This window comes from Lonchura striata, chromosome 2 (genome assembly GCF_050655825.1).
Source record: "Lonchura striata isolate lonStrDom1 chromosome 2, ASM5065582v1, whole genome shotgun sequence".
NCBI lineage: Eukaryota > Metazoa > Chordata > Aves > Passeriformes > Estrildidae > Lonchura > Lonchura striata.
The window spans coordinates 10979700-10997075 of NC_140704.1; the positions used below are offsets into that span (position 1 = coordinate 10979700).

The following is a 17376-nucleotide window of genomic DNA, read 5'->3' on the forward strand; positions in this document are numbered from 1 at the left end:
AATGCAGGTGTAGTTAAACTGCATGGTTCCTTTTGTAAAGAAGGCCTAAGGGAATGTGAAACAGGATTTGTATCCATTTCAGCTGGTGGAACTCTGCCCATTGATGCTGCACTGTCGGGGAAGCAGTGCTCTCACAGGATGCTCAGTGAGCAGAAAACTACAGGGATAAGCAACCTACTTCTCTACCTTGCCAGCATTCTCCTGGGCTCCTGTTAAATTGTTAACACAGAAGAAGATTTTTCCAGCAAATCTCTGAAGCTCTTTAAAATATGGAATTACTCCAGAGGTACATGTGTGCTATAGGCTTTAGTGAGATTTAGGCCACTATGCTGCAAGTGAACCCAGAAATATGGATGAATTTAAACTAATTCATATTTTAAAAAAAATAGTGAAAGATTTGAATAGTAACACCTAAAACAATTTCTGTGAACCAAGAAATAAATAGCTGCCTTTTCACTGGAGCATATGTTTGACCGAAGGGAGGACATGAAAAGGATGACCCTGAAAACAGTGACATTTGCTGTTTCTCTTTCAGAAAACTTAGCTTGCCCTGTCCATGGGAGCTGTTTTACAGCCCACGCAGGCACGAAGCTGTCTTGGTGTTACAGTAGCAATAAGAAAATTGTGTTACAGTGTTTGGCTTGTACAAACTTCCTACATTACCTAAAAATAACTAAGTAGCACATTTGGGAACTATTACGCAGGGGGTGCCTGCACAAGCTCATCGTGTGCATAATATGTTTCCTCTGTGTGTGTGTATACTTCTCACACGTCTTCCTGAAAATACAGCCTTCCTGGGAGCAATTCTGAAGGATTTTCAGGGGTTTTTTTTGCCTTTGCTAGGATCTGTAATTGCCTGCCTTTGCTGTGCAGCAGAACAGGGTGATGTCCATGTGATGCTCAGCAGCAGAAAATAGCAGGCTGTGCTTCTTCACTCCTCCAGCAGCTCTTCCCCTTGGTGATGCACCATGACCAAACCAAGGCAGATCAGCAACAACAAGGGAAAACCAACAAATTCCTCCCACTCAGCGGCTCTAATAGGGCAACATGGCAGCATGTGTCTGTTTGGAAAAGAAACCAGTCTGGTAGGTGATACTAAAACATTGCTCATTTGGCTCAGAAAACTTCCCTCCTCTTTTTTTTTTAAAGATTCAAGTTGTATTACAATAAGCAGGCAGGATAGCACACAATAATTGCTTCTAGGTGACAAATGGAAGGGCTTACTGAAGTTATTAATTCCTAACTGCCACTCTTGGACTTCCTGGTGTTTGGAAGACTTCTCAACTCCTTCAAACCCAGCAGGACTTTTTTCCAGCTGTACAGTCATGGGCTCAGACTGTTGGTTGAGGTGTAAGGACCCAAGAGAATACTAATTGGCCAAGAGTGATTAATTTTTAGGTTATAACTGGTTTATTTGAGCTTGGTTAATCAATTCTCAATTTGATGATTCTGTGCAGGGCGAGGAACTGGACTTGATGATCCTTGTGGGTCCCTTCCAGCTGCCTTCTGTGATTTCACATGAGGACTCTCCAATAATTGCAAAACCACCTCCTTTCCACAATTGCTCCTCCACTGTAGAGATTTTATTTTTAAACTTTATTGTTCATCTATAGAGAAAAGAGAATGCTTACTTAAATTGTCTTCATCCTCCATCGTGGTTGGGCCAGGGCTCAGGTACTTGAAGGGTGCTATGAAGGTTGACAGTATGCTTAGTTTTTCTAGAAGAAAACAGAAGAAAAGATACTTATAAAATCAGTACTCAGTCAATGAATTCCCATCTACTTCACACTTTTTCTCAGGTCAAAACATCTTGGTAAGTCTATTTGGTTTTAGGACCTGAAGGAATGGCTTGAAGTTGTGTCAGTGAAGATTTAGATTGGATATTAGAAAAAGGTTCTTCCCTCAGAGAGTATCTGGGCACTGACCCAGGGCTGTGGTCACAGCACCAGCCTGACAGAGTTCCAGAAGTGTTTGGACAGTGCTCTGAGGCACTTGATGTGACTCTTGGGGCTGGTGCTGGGCAGGGCTGGGAGTTGGACTCAATGATCCTTGTGGATCCCTCTCAGCTCAGCACATTCTGTGATTCTGTGACTCTACAGTACCAGCACAGTTTACTGAACCTCAATGCATTTATTACAGCTGGCAGATGCAAATACCAAATACACATTCCTCCTGGTTTCTGCCCCCATGTAGTTTTTATTGACTGTGCTTCCCAGCAGTGGTGCCCGAGCACTGCAGAGTAGGGGATCCTTGAGCTGGTCCAGCTGGGAATGGGGGTAGTCAGCCCTGGGAGAAGGGACATGAGCACTGCTCTAATGGATGAGATCATCTGCTTCCCTTGTTTCCTCTCCCCAGTGGAAGCTGAACCAGAATTCTTAAGAGAAAACTCACTGATGGATGGCACAAAATATTACCATGGCTTGTGATTCTACCAGTTTTTGATACGATTTTGGAAAACCTTTATGGTGTGCCCAGAAAGTGATTGTTCACTCAATAAGAACACTATTTGAAATCCCTCTTTGGCATAGATATTAAGTGCTTTTAACTGCAGTTTCTGTTTATCATGTGTATGGCAGAGACATTTATTTCCAGTGCCACATCAGACTCTGCATTAGAGGCCAGGGCAGATTCAGCAAAATGAGAACTCATACTGACTTATACTAGATTAATACTTGGTTCAGGATTTATCTGTAGGGAAAAGCTGAAGTTAACACAAACACTAGAAACAGATATATATTTGTTTTATTTCCTTTGAAACTAGTTTGTTTAGCTGAACATTTATTTTGTTTAGGCAGAATTCCTTCTGGTGCACTATGGAGACTTTATTGAGGACCAACAATAGCACAGTGTCTACTTGACAGAAGAAACAGGTGATCCACAGCTTTGAAGAACTTTGTTGCTATCTTAAAGTACTCCTCTGCTTAGAAAGCCTCAGATATGGCTGAGGAAATAGGTTGCTGAGGCTCACCTATTTCCCCAGTGAAAATGCCCTGCATCCTGCACATTGTGAACAATGTTGGCCTCTCATCCTGTGGCAGAAGCATCAAAATCAGACCAAGAATGTATTCTTTCAAGTGAAACAAGAATAAGTATTTCCATGGGAAATTATCATTGAGAAAATATTTCTCTGAATTTCCTCAAACTACCTGTCTGCTAAAGTACCACTGGTCTAGAAACTATTCCAGCTGAAGAGCTCTTTAAACCTTTTCAGCAGCACATCTGTTAGCTTTTTGGCCTGGTTCTTCCTACATTTGCAAACAATCCTTGTTTTTGTTAAAGACTGTTATCAGAACCCATCAAAAATGACTGCATATGTTTGCCCTTGGCTGGATAACATTACAGCTCAACTCTATTATGGGAATTCACTGTAAAAGCTGACTGCTCTTTGTTAAGTAAACACAATAAGCAGAATAAAAGATTGCCTGAAGAAAACCTTTTTCCGTCCAGAAACCTTTCAGCCCAGACTAATATATAATTAGAGCACAAATTAGCCTCCTTCAATTGCAATTTCATTATGGGATTGCACTGATGTCAGGAACCAAAAGAATGAAGCTATTTATGAATGCTATAGCCAGAAGATTTTTCTAAGTGAATTCTTTGACACTTTTTTGCTAAGGCATTGCTCACTGAGAAGTGTGGTGTCTCTGTATGACATCTCACTGTGTGTGAGACTGTTGGGTTGTGATCCTGATAAAGGCTGGTATTCACTCCTGACTTCCTCAATTGGTTCCTTTGATTGGAGTGAAAAGAGCGTGGGCTTTTGGGACCTAATCCAAAGGCTGAATTTGGTAATGGAAATGCTTCAGATGATAGACACAGGAGCAGGGCAGCCCTTGGCTGTAGTACCAGCAGTGACTGTTGTGAATGGGTACTGAGATCCTGAAGTGTGTGTACTGCACCTGTGCCTGACTGCTGACAGCTGTCAGACCTTCAGGATTAACCCTCAGGACACTGATGTCACACACAAACCTAAATCTTCTTTGCTGAGAAAATAGTCTCACTTCTCATACAGAGTTAACCCATTAACCAAGCACTGTGGAAGTGGCAATGTTTACTCCTGCCACCAATCAAAATGCAAATCCATTTAGTTTTATATTATACTATTGCTAGGTAAAGGGTAAATTATGATTTAATTTTGTGTAATTGATAGGTGAAATTTACAATGTGGATTTAAAATTCATCAATTTCATTTTAATTTTTCCTAAGGGACCCTTCAACCATCTTAAGCTTTTGTTGGTACTGTTTTCCACTTGTCCCCAAAGCCCTTGCTGGTGACTTCACTTTGTGTGGCAGAGAAACAGAATATAAAATTTGCTGCATGCTTAGAGCAGCGATGGATGGGATTGTGTCAGCCAAACACAGGCAGGTCCTAATAACAGGATATACTGCTATCAATACCAATGCTAAAGATTATAATTCAATATGTCATTCCATTGGCTAAGCAAGGGACCATTTAGTGTGTCTAAATGGGAGGAGGAGGAGGGCAGGGTTTTGAATAAGCTCTGGAAAAAGAGAAAAGCTGTAGTATACACACTGCACAGATGAATTATTGACCCAGTGAAGGAGGAAAAGATAAATGACAGAATAATTATTGAAGGTATTTACTGGGAAATAGTCAGGCTAGGTTTAAAATTATTGGTATTATTGTGCACTTCCATCTTTTGCATATTATTGCCTGTTGCTGTACAGACCATGAGGCACTTCAGCTTTATTACAAATGGTGAAATTCAGTGTTAATTGTCAAAATTAGGAGACTTGTGTATTCATACTTTATGGTCCCTGTGTAGGTTAATGCCCATCATAATTAGCTTTGTTTCCAGCAGTTTGATGAAATCTTATGAATAAGAATAAAGGACAAGGTTGGATTTGAAAAAATCATAGAGAGAAATATCAAAAATTCTCCTTCTCTCATTTTTTTTCCTCCCATGACTTTGCTCTTTTTTTTCTTTTTCTTTTTTCTTTTTTCTTTTTTCTTTTTTCTTTTTTCTTTTTTCTTTTTTCTTTTTTTTTTTCTCAAAAAGAAGGCATGACAGGTACCTCAAAACTAGAGCAGCTATTTTTACTTTATAATTGTAAATGTTCTCTGTATTTGTCTGAGGAAGTTATTTTTCAAGGTTAGGAGAGGGTTTAAGCAGAAAAAAAAAGACATTTCAAAAACTCTTTTCTGCAGAAATGCAGACTATATAACCCTATGTTTATGAGAAATAATACATGAAGGTATTATTGCTGGCATTACAGTTGTACCCAAAGCCTCTGATGCCATGAAGAAGAGGTTTCATAAGGGCCTACATGGACACAAAGAAAGCTTTATTTACAGTGGAAATTGAGAGACAAAGAGCAGGTATAGTGGAATTTATCTCTAGCTGCCCTGGAACACTATCACAAGATGATAGCATCATATTTTGTAGTGCATTCACTATAAAAACAGTCTTCCAAGTGGAAATCTGCTCCAGGACTATAAGCACAAAAGTTAATAATTTCTTCTGAAGGGAAGCCTATTAAAGGAAGGAAACCTCACTCTTCTGTTTTGGGATTGAAAAATATTTCAGTTCACTCTTCCAAGGATATATTTTCCAGCAACAGTAAATAGTTAACACAGAATCATGAACAGTGTTTTTACAGTAGCCATAAAAATAATTTAAATTAAAAAACCCATGGAACAAGATTATGTGTTGCATGAAATACAGAAAATCCTTTAGTACAAATTATTCAGCAAAGCCTGGCACATAAGGCAGGCAAGTTTCCACTGAAACCTGCTTTTTTGTGAAGTTGCTCTTGCCCTGGGGATGCAGTCAGAAGGCTGGTCACAGGTCCTGTAAATACACTTTTATTGTGAAGACAAGAATGCACATATACAGCTATAAACACCTTCATGCCCTTCATACCTATCAGTATTTGAAGGGCACCAGACAATACTGCTTGATCATCAACTCTAGGGAAGTTCTTTCACTCTCAATCACCAGAATAAAAGCAACAGGAACAGCAGGAGCTCAACACTTTTAAAAATCAGCTTTTATACATGTTGGACAAATTGTTTAGCTTTGAGAAGAGCAGACTGAGTGGGGTCATAACAGCAGCCTGCAAGCACATAAAAAGCTGCTGCATGGAAGAACAGAGCAAACTGTGTTCCATGTGCATTAACACAACTAGAAGTAATGGACTTAAATTGCACCAAGGAAAATTCACTTTAGACATTAAAAATCCCTTCCTAACAGTAGGGATAGTGCAGTGCTGGAATAGCTTGTCTGGTGGGGAGGTGCTGAAGGGCTGTAGGGAGACAGCTGGAATCTGCAGGGGGTTGCACTTCCTTTATAGAAACAGTCCATTCTTTTACTCTCCCATCTCTACAGACTCCAGCAGAAAAACTTGCCCTGACCATGAGATCCTGCAGCAGGTTCCAGCTCAAACTTGGAAAAGTGAGCGGTATTTGCAGAAGTTTGTTGCATGCTCTTTTGCTTGGCAGCTAAGGAGCACTATTAATAATTGTTTTTCAAAAATGCAACTTTCAAACACAAGAAGAATCAGACAGATGGATACCAGTGGTTTGCCAGATCACTGTTAACAATATTTTCCTGAATTAGTTTCATTGTGATATTCAAATTGATTACCATAAGCTACTTTACTCATCAGAGGTTTCTTCAAAAGCATTTTTTAAAAAACACAATGTGGACATTATAAACCGGTTCTAAGTAATTAATTTGGTTTGTGTAGAGTATGAAATTACTCAGGAAAGGACAAATATGATGCAATAGTATAAACTCAGCTACAAAATCTCTTGAAAAAAACCCTTATTTTTTATTTCTCTAAAGCAGTATTTGCAGTTACTTGAATAGTTACATTTTTACAGTTGTGTTTAGCCTTGATTTATTTTGAAAGAGAGAGGGGATACAGGGAAAAGAGTCTGCACATCAGGAGATAATTCTTTATCTTCTTTCCCCTATCTTAGTCAGTTCAGGCTTGGGCTGACACTGACAGGATGAAGAGACTCTTAATGTAAAATAAAAATATGGCAGATTTGTGGGGAAAATACCAATATTTTTAAACCACAGCACTTACTGGGAAGGCTCACAGCCTTCTAAATTAAGGCTTGTGTGGCCACCATGCTGCATCATTTAATTCAAGCAGCCAGTTTCTAGACAGGGATTTACTTGCATGGTGTCAGAATCAGGCCTTACAGCTGAGTTTGAGAACCAGCTGTTGAAGCAAAAGTTTCTGAGTGTGCAGGGCTTAGCAGCATTGCCCAAGTGCTTTTTGCTTCACAGGCAAGTAGGCAGGCTCTGTGTGATGCTTTTATAGCCACAGTGACAAAGCTGTCCCCGTGAATTACCACCACAGTTCCTCTGGGGCTGGGAGGGTGTCTGTCCACCCCTTCAGCAATGTTTAAGTTGAAAATGTGGCTGCCCTAAACCCCTTCAGAGGGCTGATGTTTCTGTAGACAGAGCAGCAGCTTTGGCTGCTTCAGGAGCTCCAGTTTGGTGCCTTACAGGGGGTAACTTCAAGCCTCCATATATTTGCAAGGGGCTGTTGGCACTGCCCATTCCTGCTTGGTTTGTGTTTTGCTCTCTCAGCCCTGCTCTGTGTTGTCTCAAACTGGAGCTCTGCTGACATCATGGACCCTGGAGAGCCATCAGCCAAAGCCATTGGAACAGCATGCCTGGCTGAGCAGTCCAAGGGGGAAAAGAGCCTTTGAACTGGAGAATATGAAAGGGTTAAAATATGTATGACTGTTCCTGTGTGTAGCTGTGATGCTTGGCACCCCTGAGAACATGGCCTTTGATGTGGACAGTTACTAAATGTCTGCTTTTTATAACTGGTTTTTAATCCAGAGCATTTGCTGTGATATCCCACCCTGGCCCATGTGGGAACTGTTAAGGAAAGCTTTCCTTGGAGGTAGCAGAGAAATATGTAGAGAAAAACCTTCTGGTTGAATATGATTTTTTACTGGAATAATGTTCTTAAAAACAGGGACAAAAGGGACTATTCATATTAAGGAATTTAGTTTTTTAAAAGGAAAAAATATATTCATCATTACTTTATTTGTTCTCTGCTTCAGCAAGGACCTGAAACAAAGATATAAAATATCAGAGCACATTGTTTTTAGTCTGATAACTAAAGGGAAGACAAAACTAGGGAACATTTTGGTAGCCAGCATTTTAGGAGGTTTTCAGCTGCTCAAAGCAGGTTGTGCCTTGAGTTAGAAGTCAGAGGTGTGAACCTGGAGCCATGAAATCTTCCTCTGAAACAGGGCAGCAAGCTGTTGGGTACCTGCTTCTGTGCCTTGCCTGGAAGTTGAACATGGCCTGCCAAGTGCAGGGGTCTTCTGTAAATAGATCTACTTGCTGCCTGTATAATTTTTTTTATGTAGTTCTTGGAACAGAGAATATCTTTTTGCTCTATTCTTGTTCAGTGCTTAGCAAAATGGGATCTGTGTCCAAGATGAGAGCTCTGAAATGCAATTATATTAGGCAGCAATAACAGTTTATGGTATTATGGTACTGCAGAGAACACTGAATGTGAAACATCAGTTAGCTCAGGGGCCTGGCAGCTGGACTAATCTCCTGTGCATCCCGTCCCAGCTGTCTGCTGACCCAGAACTGCTACCTTGGAAAGCTCGTGGGGAAGCTGTGTGAAATGTTTTACCAGGGCCAATCCAACACCTACAGGCAGTGGCAGGTCCATGCCCTGTGCTCTGGCCCCCCTGCAGCCCTGCATCCCACCAGTGCCTCCACACGTGGCTGCACTCATTTCCCCTGAGGCCAGAGCAACTTCTGGCTTATCACTTAGGAAGCAGAAAGGACCTGCAGAAACCCCATGCATGTGATTTGTGTGGATCCCTTCAATATGGTCTGAGGTGCGTGGGGATATGTTTAATTGATCACATCATGCATTAGGACATAATTTCTTCCTACAGTGGCATGTCCTGCAGCTCTCCTGCATTTCTGGGATGGAGGCAGTGGGGTTTAGCTGCAGATTTAGCATGAGTTCAAATAGGCACTTGCACAGACAAATCTCTTCAGTGTTCTGTACCAGCCCACTCCAAGCTCCTTCACCATGGAAGACCTCTATGGGATGAAAGGTGTTGTGTTGTGAAATATTAGTTTCTTATTACTTCCAGTAAAGAGCAAAGTAAGTAAAAACACAAGGTGGTTTATGGATTTTTAATAAGAAAGGCAATGTGTCTGTGTTTTGTTCTCTGTTAGATTCCTTGGAAATCAATGTGAAATCTAGTTCAGCCCAGTAAAATTAGATCTAAAACTATTTAATTTTGTTGCTAGAGTATTTCTTTCTCCTGATGCCTTGCTTGAGGACACATAGAGATAAAAACTCTTGAGTTATTATCAGTTTATGTGAATCTGTCTGCCTCTGGAGTGTACTATATTATGTATTTCTAAGTGATCTGGCTGTGGCTTGGAAATGGAAGTTTAAAATCCACTTCTTAAAAAGCTTCTTATGCTGTTTGAACATTCATTTTGGAAATATTTTTATTTTGCTTTCTATAAACTATGACATGCTTTTATTTCCTGTTATATTTTTATCCCTATTTTTTTTTGGGATGTCATCACTTTGGGAAACAAGAGAAACACAGAGAAAATAATTGCATGAAACCCACCTGTTCCCAGTGTGTGCTGAACAGAGATGCAAGAAGACCACAAAAATAGCCAGTGGATTGATTAAGCCTACAATAAATCAGTGTGATTAGGTATGACTACTTGATTGTATGCCAAACAGTATTATCAAAGAGAAAATCTTCAGTCATATGGGTAACTAGTTTGGCCAGTACCAGGGTGAGTGGGTTAGTTTCTCATCAGCCTGTGTCTATGAACAAATCTGCACTTCTTAAGGAGACTTTGCTAAGCTGGAACAGAAAACTGTATGAAAGTTCTTGATTTGGGTTCAGGGAGGTTTGCCTATCACTAATTTAAACATGACAACTAAATTATGATTATGTGAAACATGAGTGGTTTAACCCAGAGTACCACAGTTAGTGAAGGTATTTAAAAGGAATGCCTGGAGCCAGTGGAGCTGAGAGCTGGGGAGCAAAGCAGCTGCCTTTGCAGGCAGGAGTACAGACCAAGGCTCAGCACTGTCCATGCAGAAGGACAAGGAGGATACAAAGCTTTGTGCTTCACTACCTGATTTTGAAGAGTTTTGCCACCTTCTGAAACCATCAGTCCACTCAGGTAGATAAATTCTAAGGTGGGACTGAGCGGTTCATCACCAAAACTGAGCTGTTAACTCAGTTTTCCAAACTCTGTCTCCAAGTTCAGCCATTACCTGCAGTAAGAAAGGCTGAACAAGCCCAGGAGGGACTGATCTCACTGGCATGGACATGTACAAATATTGATTTTACCTGCGACCTGGATTTAGGCTAAAAGACTAACTTGTAGATGTCGAAGTTGGGAAACATGATTTCTACACTGCCTTCCTGGGAAATCCTGACCTGTGTTCTGGTGGGTGTTATCACTGCCTGTGGCTGGGTTACAAGGTGCTGAAGGGGATATCCTGCTTCCCTGAGCATTGCAGCCCCTGCAAGAAAGATCTTCTATTGACATGTCTTATTGGTATTTTCAGTCCTTGATCTATGCATAGGTTTGGGTAATGAACTGAACTGTATGTTACTGAAAGGGGGATCAAAACTCCTTGATGCTCACAGAGCTCCCACTTAAGGCACTCCAAGAACTGCAAACACCACGAGTTACTACATGGAGAAACTGCAAAGATATTTGTGTAGGTGCAATATGGATGAACAGCTATTTTATACTCTGTAAAATGATAGTTTCACTGTAAAGTGAGTCACCCAACATGGGCATAGAAATGTGGTTCACCTCAACACAAACAACTTTTTCAGCTCTTTTAAGGTTTCACTTGCAGTTAAGGTTTCATCTGCAGTTAAGCCCACAAATGCAGATTGAGCTGTTCATCTCCTTTCAAAAACTGGCTGTGGGACTGATGTGGAACAGCCCCAGCTGAGAGCAGACACTGCCTGTGAGCACTCCTCTGTGAGCTGTAAACCCCTCCCTCCCAAACTGAATACCTGCTTAAACATTAAGGAGTGAATGGCCTGCATCAGAAAGCTCCAGCTGGCAATTAGTGGTGAAAGGCTTTTTAAAATCTCTTCTCTGTTCATCTGGTGTAAGCAGCCAAGTATGACCTCTCCCTTTTGTACTTCCATAATAATAATGCATATTTAACCTGATTCCTGCCCTGATTTATCCTTGGTGGCATGAGGCAGTCTTGTGTTAACTAATCAGTCTGTGGGCAGAAAGTTAAAGGTATTTCCATTACAGTTTAGGGTGATATAAGAGGGCTGAGACTTGCAGGGCTTTCTCAGGAAAGATGCTACTTAGAGCAGTGAGGTGTGCTAATTGAGCCAGTTATTTAAGTATTTAGGCATTTAAATTCTCATTTGACCCCTTGGGAGCTGAGACAGCTAGAAAGAGTTAGGGGCTGTCTTGGTTATTGCTGATATTGTAGTGGCTTTGACTAAAAAGCAACTCCTTGTTTCACCTGTTAAGGCATGACCATTCAATATTTATTAAATTTTCCATCACTGCTTGTAGAGAGTCTTAATGTCTCAGGTTCATCACTGATACTTTGGTAATATTTTCTTTTTACTTTTTCAGACTTTAGTCAATCCTAGGACAAATGGCTTCAAATCTTTTTCTCAATTAAGAGTGGTGACAAAAGAAAAGTTTGATAAAGCTTTACAAAGAAGGCCAAATTTTCAGACTGATGCAAGGGGAACTTGACACCTGACTCCCATCAACAATAATAATGGGGGCTGTGCATCTAACTCTTTCTGCATTGTGCTGACATTGTACCCTTGAATGTTAGTACAGTTCAATAATTCTTCAAAGATGAGGCAGCTTATTTTCTCTGCCATTGCTGCTTTGCTGGCATTTTTATGGCATTCCCAGAAGTACTACCTGTCAGAGTTAGTACTTCCAAGGATGGCATTGCTTTGGGGTGATTGAGGATTGATGTAATTAAAGAGAAGGCAGTCTACTGCTTGCCCGTGGGTATTTTATATTAAGCATTTCACTGCACAGCTACAATTGATGACTTAAATGATGAAAAGTTGGACTGCTCAATATGGGCAACAGTGATCCAAACCATGAATTCAGGGATGTGCATCCTTGATTTTATGCTCAAAATTCTGAGTTCTGCAGAAACAGAGCTTTCTAGGAAAACTGCAACCTCATCAAGAGCCATTTAGCAAAGGAAGGTGTTCCTGCCCACGGCAGGGAGTTTGGAACAAGGTGACCTTTAAGGACCCTTCCCAACCCAAACCATTACATGAATAACACCACTGAAAACTTGCAGAAACTTGCCACAGGAAGGGATAGTCCCAGTTACATATAGGGACAAGTAAAATCATTATTTAGGAATAATTTGGGAAACAATAGGGGAAAGAAAATTATTATATTACATTGTTAAATAAATCCCCTGGTGCAGTTGTTGTTGTCTTAAGTGGGATTCTGTGATTAAGTCTACACATGCTTTTGTTGTGCATATCAACATCTGGAGCAGCCAGTGTAGGCTTTCTTTAATAGTCAGTGAATAGTCAATATAGCCTATGGCATTAAAGAGCATCAGTTTTCTAATAAGGTAAGTATGTGTTAGTTCTGCTCTGTAACTTGAACATATTAAAAAACACATGAAATATCAGACATATTATTAGCTCAGTGTTTACCCCTTAACAAAATGATAAAGTGTTAAAATCCAACAGGAAGGCTGCTCTTTAACACTGCAGCCAGAGTTTGCTGAGGATAGTCTGGGAACATAAACCAGCTCTTTGTGCAGAAAGAGGAGGAATGTTTCCTCTCTTTCCTGCTATAATGTCCATAAACTCCAATTACATTTATAACTTTGCATTAAATTAAATATGTTATTTTACACAAGCACTTTAAAATTCTACTAAATATCCAATAACAGTTTTCTTTATTCCCTTGTTAGCAGCTGCCATGGCAGCAGGACTCGCACAAGAATGAAAGTGATTTAGTGCATTGATTTGCAGTTGGCACGGCCCTCTGTTCTCAAACAGAACTGATTAGCTTAGCAGGAAAGTGCCATTTACTTTTTATCGTGTTTCTTTCCTTCTCATCTCCCTTCAGTGGCTGCCAAAAGGAAGAGAAGAGCTGTAACCTCCTAAGCAGGTTGCTTACTTTCTGCAGCTCCAAATTCTGCAGTTCTGAGGACTGATTTGCCTGGATAGTGCTGTAGCATCAATACAGATGCCAGGGTTACTGCTTTGGTGTACTGAAAACAAGTCCCACCGAGCTCTTTCAGGCTCTTCCCACACAAAATTAACCCTGACTAGAGAATCTCCTATGTATCCAAAAGTGCCATCTAAACCAGGATTTCAGATGTTTTTTCACCATTTACTGGTAAAGCAAATAGGACAGCAAGGAAAAATATCTAGCTGGGAAGGTTTCTCTTGAGTATTTCACTTTTGCTTCACAAACTGACTGTAGGGCTTGTCTTCTAAAAGGACTGTGTACAGACTTCTGCACCTCTGATCTTGAAGCTGCTGGGGAATCTCTTGATTCACCAGTTAAAAGTAAAGATTTTCTGCAGTGCAGGATAGCCAACAGCTGCAATAAAGCAGTGGGAATCATTGAATTAGCAATTATTTTCCCTTGAAGACCAATTCATGACAAAAGTTCAGTTTGCTTTGGCTTAGACTCCATCATTTCAGGGGTCAGATCTTCAGCTGGAGTGAATGTCTGTGGCTTTATTGAACTCCATGAACATACATGGAGTCATGCCAGCTGAGGTCAGTGGAATAACACTGTTTCAGACCAGTTAAGGTTCTGATCCCATAAACTTGTCATGACTGTTCAGTCTCATTAGTCCTTTTCAGCTCTCTCAAACTTGTCAAAAATTCAATGATGCCTAATCTTCTTAGGGCTGTTAGATATTTCCAAGTCTGTTTCTACTAAGAAATAATAAGGGAAAAAAACTCAAAAAGAAAGAGTGAGAGCCTGAAAACCTGGTTCAGAGTTATTTCTGGAAACAAAGATTAAAAGATGAAGAGGGGAGAGAGAATCTCCTTCCTACTTTCTAGCTGAAATTCACTCAATAATATTAATCCTTTTGGACTCTTTACAGTTAGTAGAGATGAAGAAGCTAATCTCTGTCTCTTCTACACTGGAGGCTCCATTAGTTCTACTAAATAGCTGGTGCAGCACCAGAGAAAGGAGTACATATGCATTTACCTCCCTTCTCCTTTGATCTCAGCAAGAGATTATAAAACAGCTCCCATATTCTGTTCTTTCATTTTAAAATGCAAAGCAATCTGTAACTTCTTCCCTCTGGCACAGGAAATCCTGGTGAGGAGAAGGGCCCTTTACTGAAAAATGTATAGCTCACACGTTTCAAATGTATCTAACTCCATTAGTCATGTGAATTCAGTCTCTTTTATTCCCTCGTATGAACCATCTTTCCTCCTTCCACAACAACAAAGAAAATCCTCTTTTCTGGTGAGGCAGGAGTTATTTGAACTTCACTGATTCAAAAGACTGCAGTATCTGCCATAGCTAATGAACTCCAGGCAAACCAGGGGTGTGCTGACAGGGCAACATGACCACAGCCCTCTCCTAAAGCACCAGAAAATAAAAGCTTTGCAGGACTGAAAGTGCTGCAGATGTGGGTGTACTCACTGTCAGCAAAACCTTACTCTCTTGGTGCTGTATGCCATTTGTTTTACCACTAGTGGCAAACTTCAGTCATCATCAGTTGAATTTTAGGATAAAATTACTCATGCCTTAAACTCCATTGATTGCAAAGGGGTGTGTGCCTGGCTCAGATACAGAAGTAAACATTTGGTCAGATAAAACCAATGTCGTATGTCTGGTCATCCAAAACTCTCTCACACATCTGTGAAATGTCCTCCTTGGCTGTATTCTGAGTTTTCTTCCTGTGGAAACTCAGACACAAGGTGATAGAAGAAGGGAAAATGGTACCAGAATGTTGACAAAACATGGTGTCAGAAGGTGGCTGAGGGTCATACCTTCAGCTGGATGGCACAGAAATATAGATAGAGGCACACAATTGTGGCCTCCAAAATGGATTCTGTAGCCCTGTATCAGAGCCTAAAAATTAATTAGGTTTGGAGACCATCTAGCATCAAATACCTCAAAAAGGGACACATAGGTAACAGCCTTCTTAGTGTGGTTTTGATGAAAGTATTCAGTAATAAATACTAAAGATTAGAATGTATCCAAAATCTATCCCCCTCCAGGGCTTGGGGAACTTGCTTGTGGTTACTGGGAGGCACCCCTTCAGTTTGGGAATTTTTTCTGAGGACTGATGTCCAAGCCCTGTCTTTCAAACTGGTGGGAAAAGGGACCAAAATCAGTCTTTTAAAATGGGGTAGCTGTGGGTGAAAGCGAGGGTAGACCCTTGTACCCAAGTGACACAGTCACTACATTTATCCAGAGCAGGACTTTGGGCTAATGGCCCTGGAAGAGCTGTGGGCAGGGTGGGGAGCCCATCCCTGTGTGCCCTCAGGCAGCCCACAGCCACCACACTTAGCACAGTCTGGCTACCTGCACATGCAGTTCCCCTTCTGTGCATATTTTAATGCAGTTCTACACACATTTTAACTTCTAAATTTAACTAGCGGGTTTTCAATATAGGAAGAAATAATACCAGGTATTTACCAGTAACCCTGCTCTTCCCTACTGCCAGTGGGAGGCACTAAATCCACCCAAAATCCTTGCATCAAGCACACACCTGAGGACCATGCTCAACAAAGCCTTTTGATTAAAATATGCCAGGTTGTGATCCACAGCAGAGACTCTGGGAAGTGCCTCCCTGTGTCTTCCCCTGTGAGCACCTTGCAGAGCTGGAGGCACAGGAGCACAGCCACCTCCACTGGCACGGGATCCCTGTCCTGAGCACAGCCCTTGGCTGGAACGGGCCCCAGGGAGTTGGCACATTTCTGCTGGCAGCAAGTGCCAGGACAGGGAAGGGGAAGGGCTTGTGCTGCCATGGCTCATCCGAGAAGCCCTGATGGGCCTGTGGCCTCACGTCCTGCAGGTGGGTGGCTCTTTGTTGTGCTGCTGTACGTAAATGCTAGGCCAGTGTAGCAAAACAATACTTCTAACCTCTAATAGTCTTCACTATTAGAAATAGGCTGTGCTCTGAGTGTTCAGTTTTGTAGTATTGTTCAATTGTGGAATCCGGGACAGCGGGATCTACTAGGGGGACACATCTGTAGTGCCGTGGCTAAAGACCAAGATATTACAACCACATATGTTAACTTTTCCAAGGCATTGGATTGCCCAAGACTATTCAGAATGTCCAGGAGCATTTGTGCTAAGAAATTTGAAGCACTTCGGCCTTAGCTGAGCTTCAACAGATAGATTTGCTTCATATTTATTAACAGAAGTTACAACGATAGAGAGAGGGAGAAAGAAAAGGTGACAAATTTGTCTCCAGATGTAGCCATACAGTAAATCTCCAGTGAAGAGTTTTATGGGAAAAGGTCGATTTCCACTATTCTGCTTCCAGACATTATAGATGATTATCAGGACAAAGGCAATTATCTAACACTGGTGATTTAAATACAAACAACACAATCATTCATTTCCTTGGCCCTGAGTGGCAAAACTTCAGAGTGCAATGTGACCTCTGCACTTCCACAAATGACTTACTAGCAAGAAATGAACTTCTTCAATTCAAAAGGAAATGGGGAAAAACAAATCCATATCTTCCCTCCCTAAAGGGACAACAAGATCATAAAGTCATGCTCCATATGGCCCTGACACTGTCAGGTGGTTTAGGCAGTAGATTGAGATCTGTGTCATTGATATGTGACAGAACTCAAGATCTGTCTAGCTTATGTCTACTGCTGAGAGAATGATTTGTATCTAATTTTTTCTAATTTTTTGTATCTAGTTTTTCTCTTTGTATAAGACTGATTTTTCCAAATATACTTGTCAGTAGAATTTGCTCAAGTACACTTTGCAAACATATTTTAGCCTATGCAAACTATTTGTTTTGACTGTTCACTACTCATGCTGTGTAACCAGCCACCTAAGGCAAACTGCAGTTTTCCACTGGTTTTGCAGATGACTGATCCCTGAAGTGCCCTGAACATCTTTTGCAAATCTCTGCTGTAATCTGTCTCCAGTCACTCAATAAGGTTACCAAAAGCTATTTTTCAGTCACATAACAAGTGCCACAGTCTCTTGTCTCAAAAGATATGCTTAGTGTCCTGACAGAAATGAAAATAGTGATGGAAGCGATTAGCACACACTCTACAAAATGAGTTGTGATAGGAACATTTTCATGACTCTTTTAAACTCAGACATATTTAAAATGTAAACCTTCCAAATCTCTTAATAAGCTAATAAAAAATGCAAATGC

At 40.9% G+C, this 17376-nt stretch overlaps 1 protein-coding gene across 2 annotated transcripts in view; it reads right to left on the minus strand.

The window, feature by feature from the left end:
- ADARB2 (adenosine deaminase RNA specific B2 (inactive)) overlaps positions 1-17376 on the minus strand; it is a 305010-nt gene that overhangs the window by 106013 nt on the left and 181621 nt on the right. For both annotated transcript variants that reach the window (XM_021528821.4, XM_085563656.1), the window contains exon 2: positions 1632-1718. In XM_021528821.4, coding sequence (XP_021384496.2) covers positions 1632-1718 — 87 coding nt within the window. The remainder of the gene's footprint in view (positions 1-1631; positions 1719-17376) is intronic.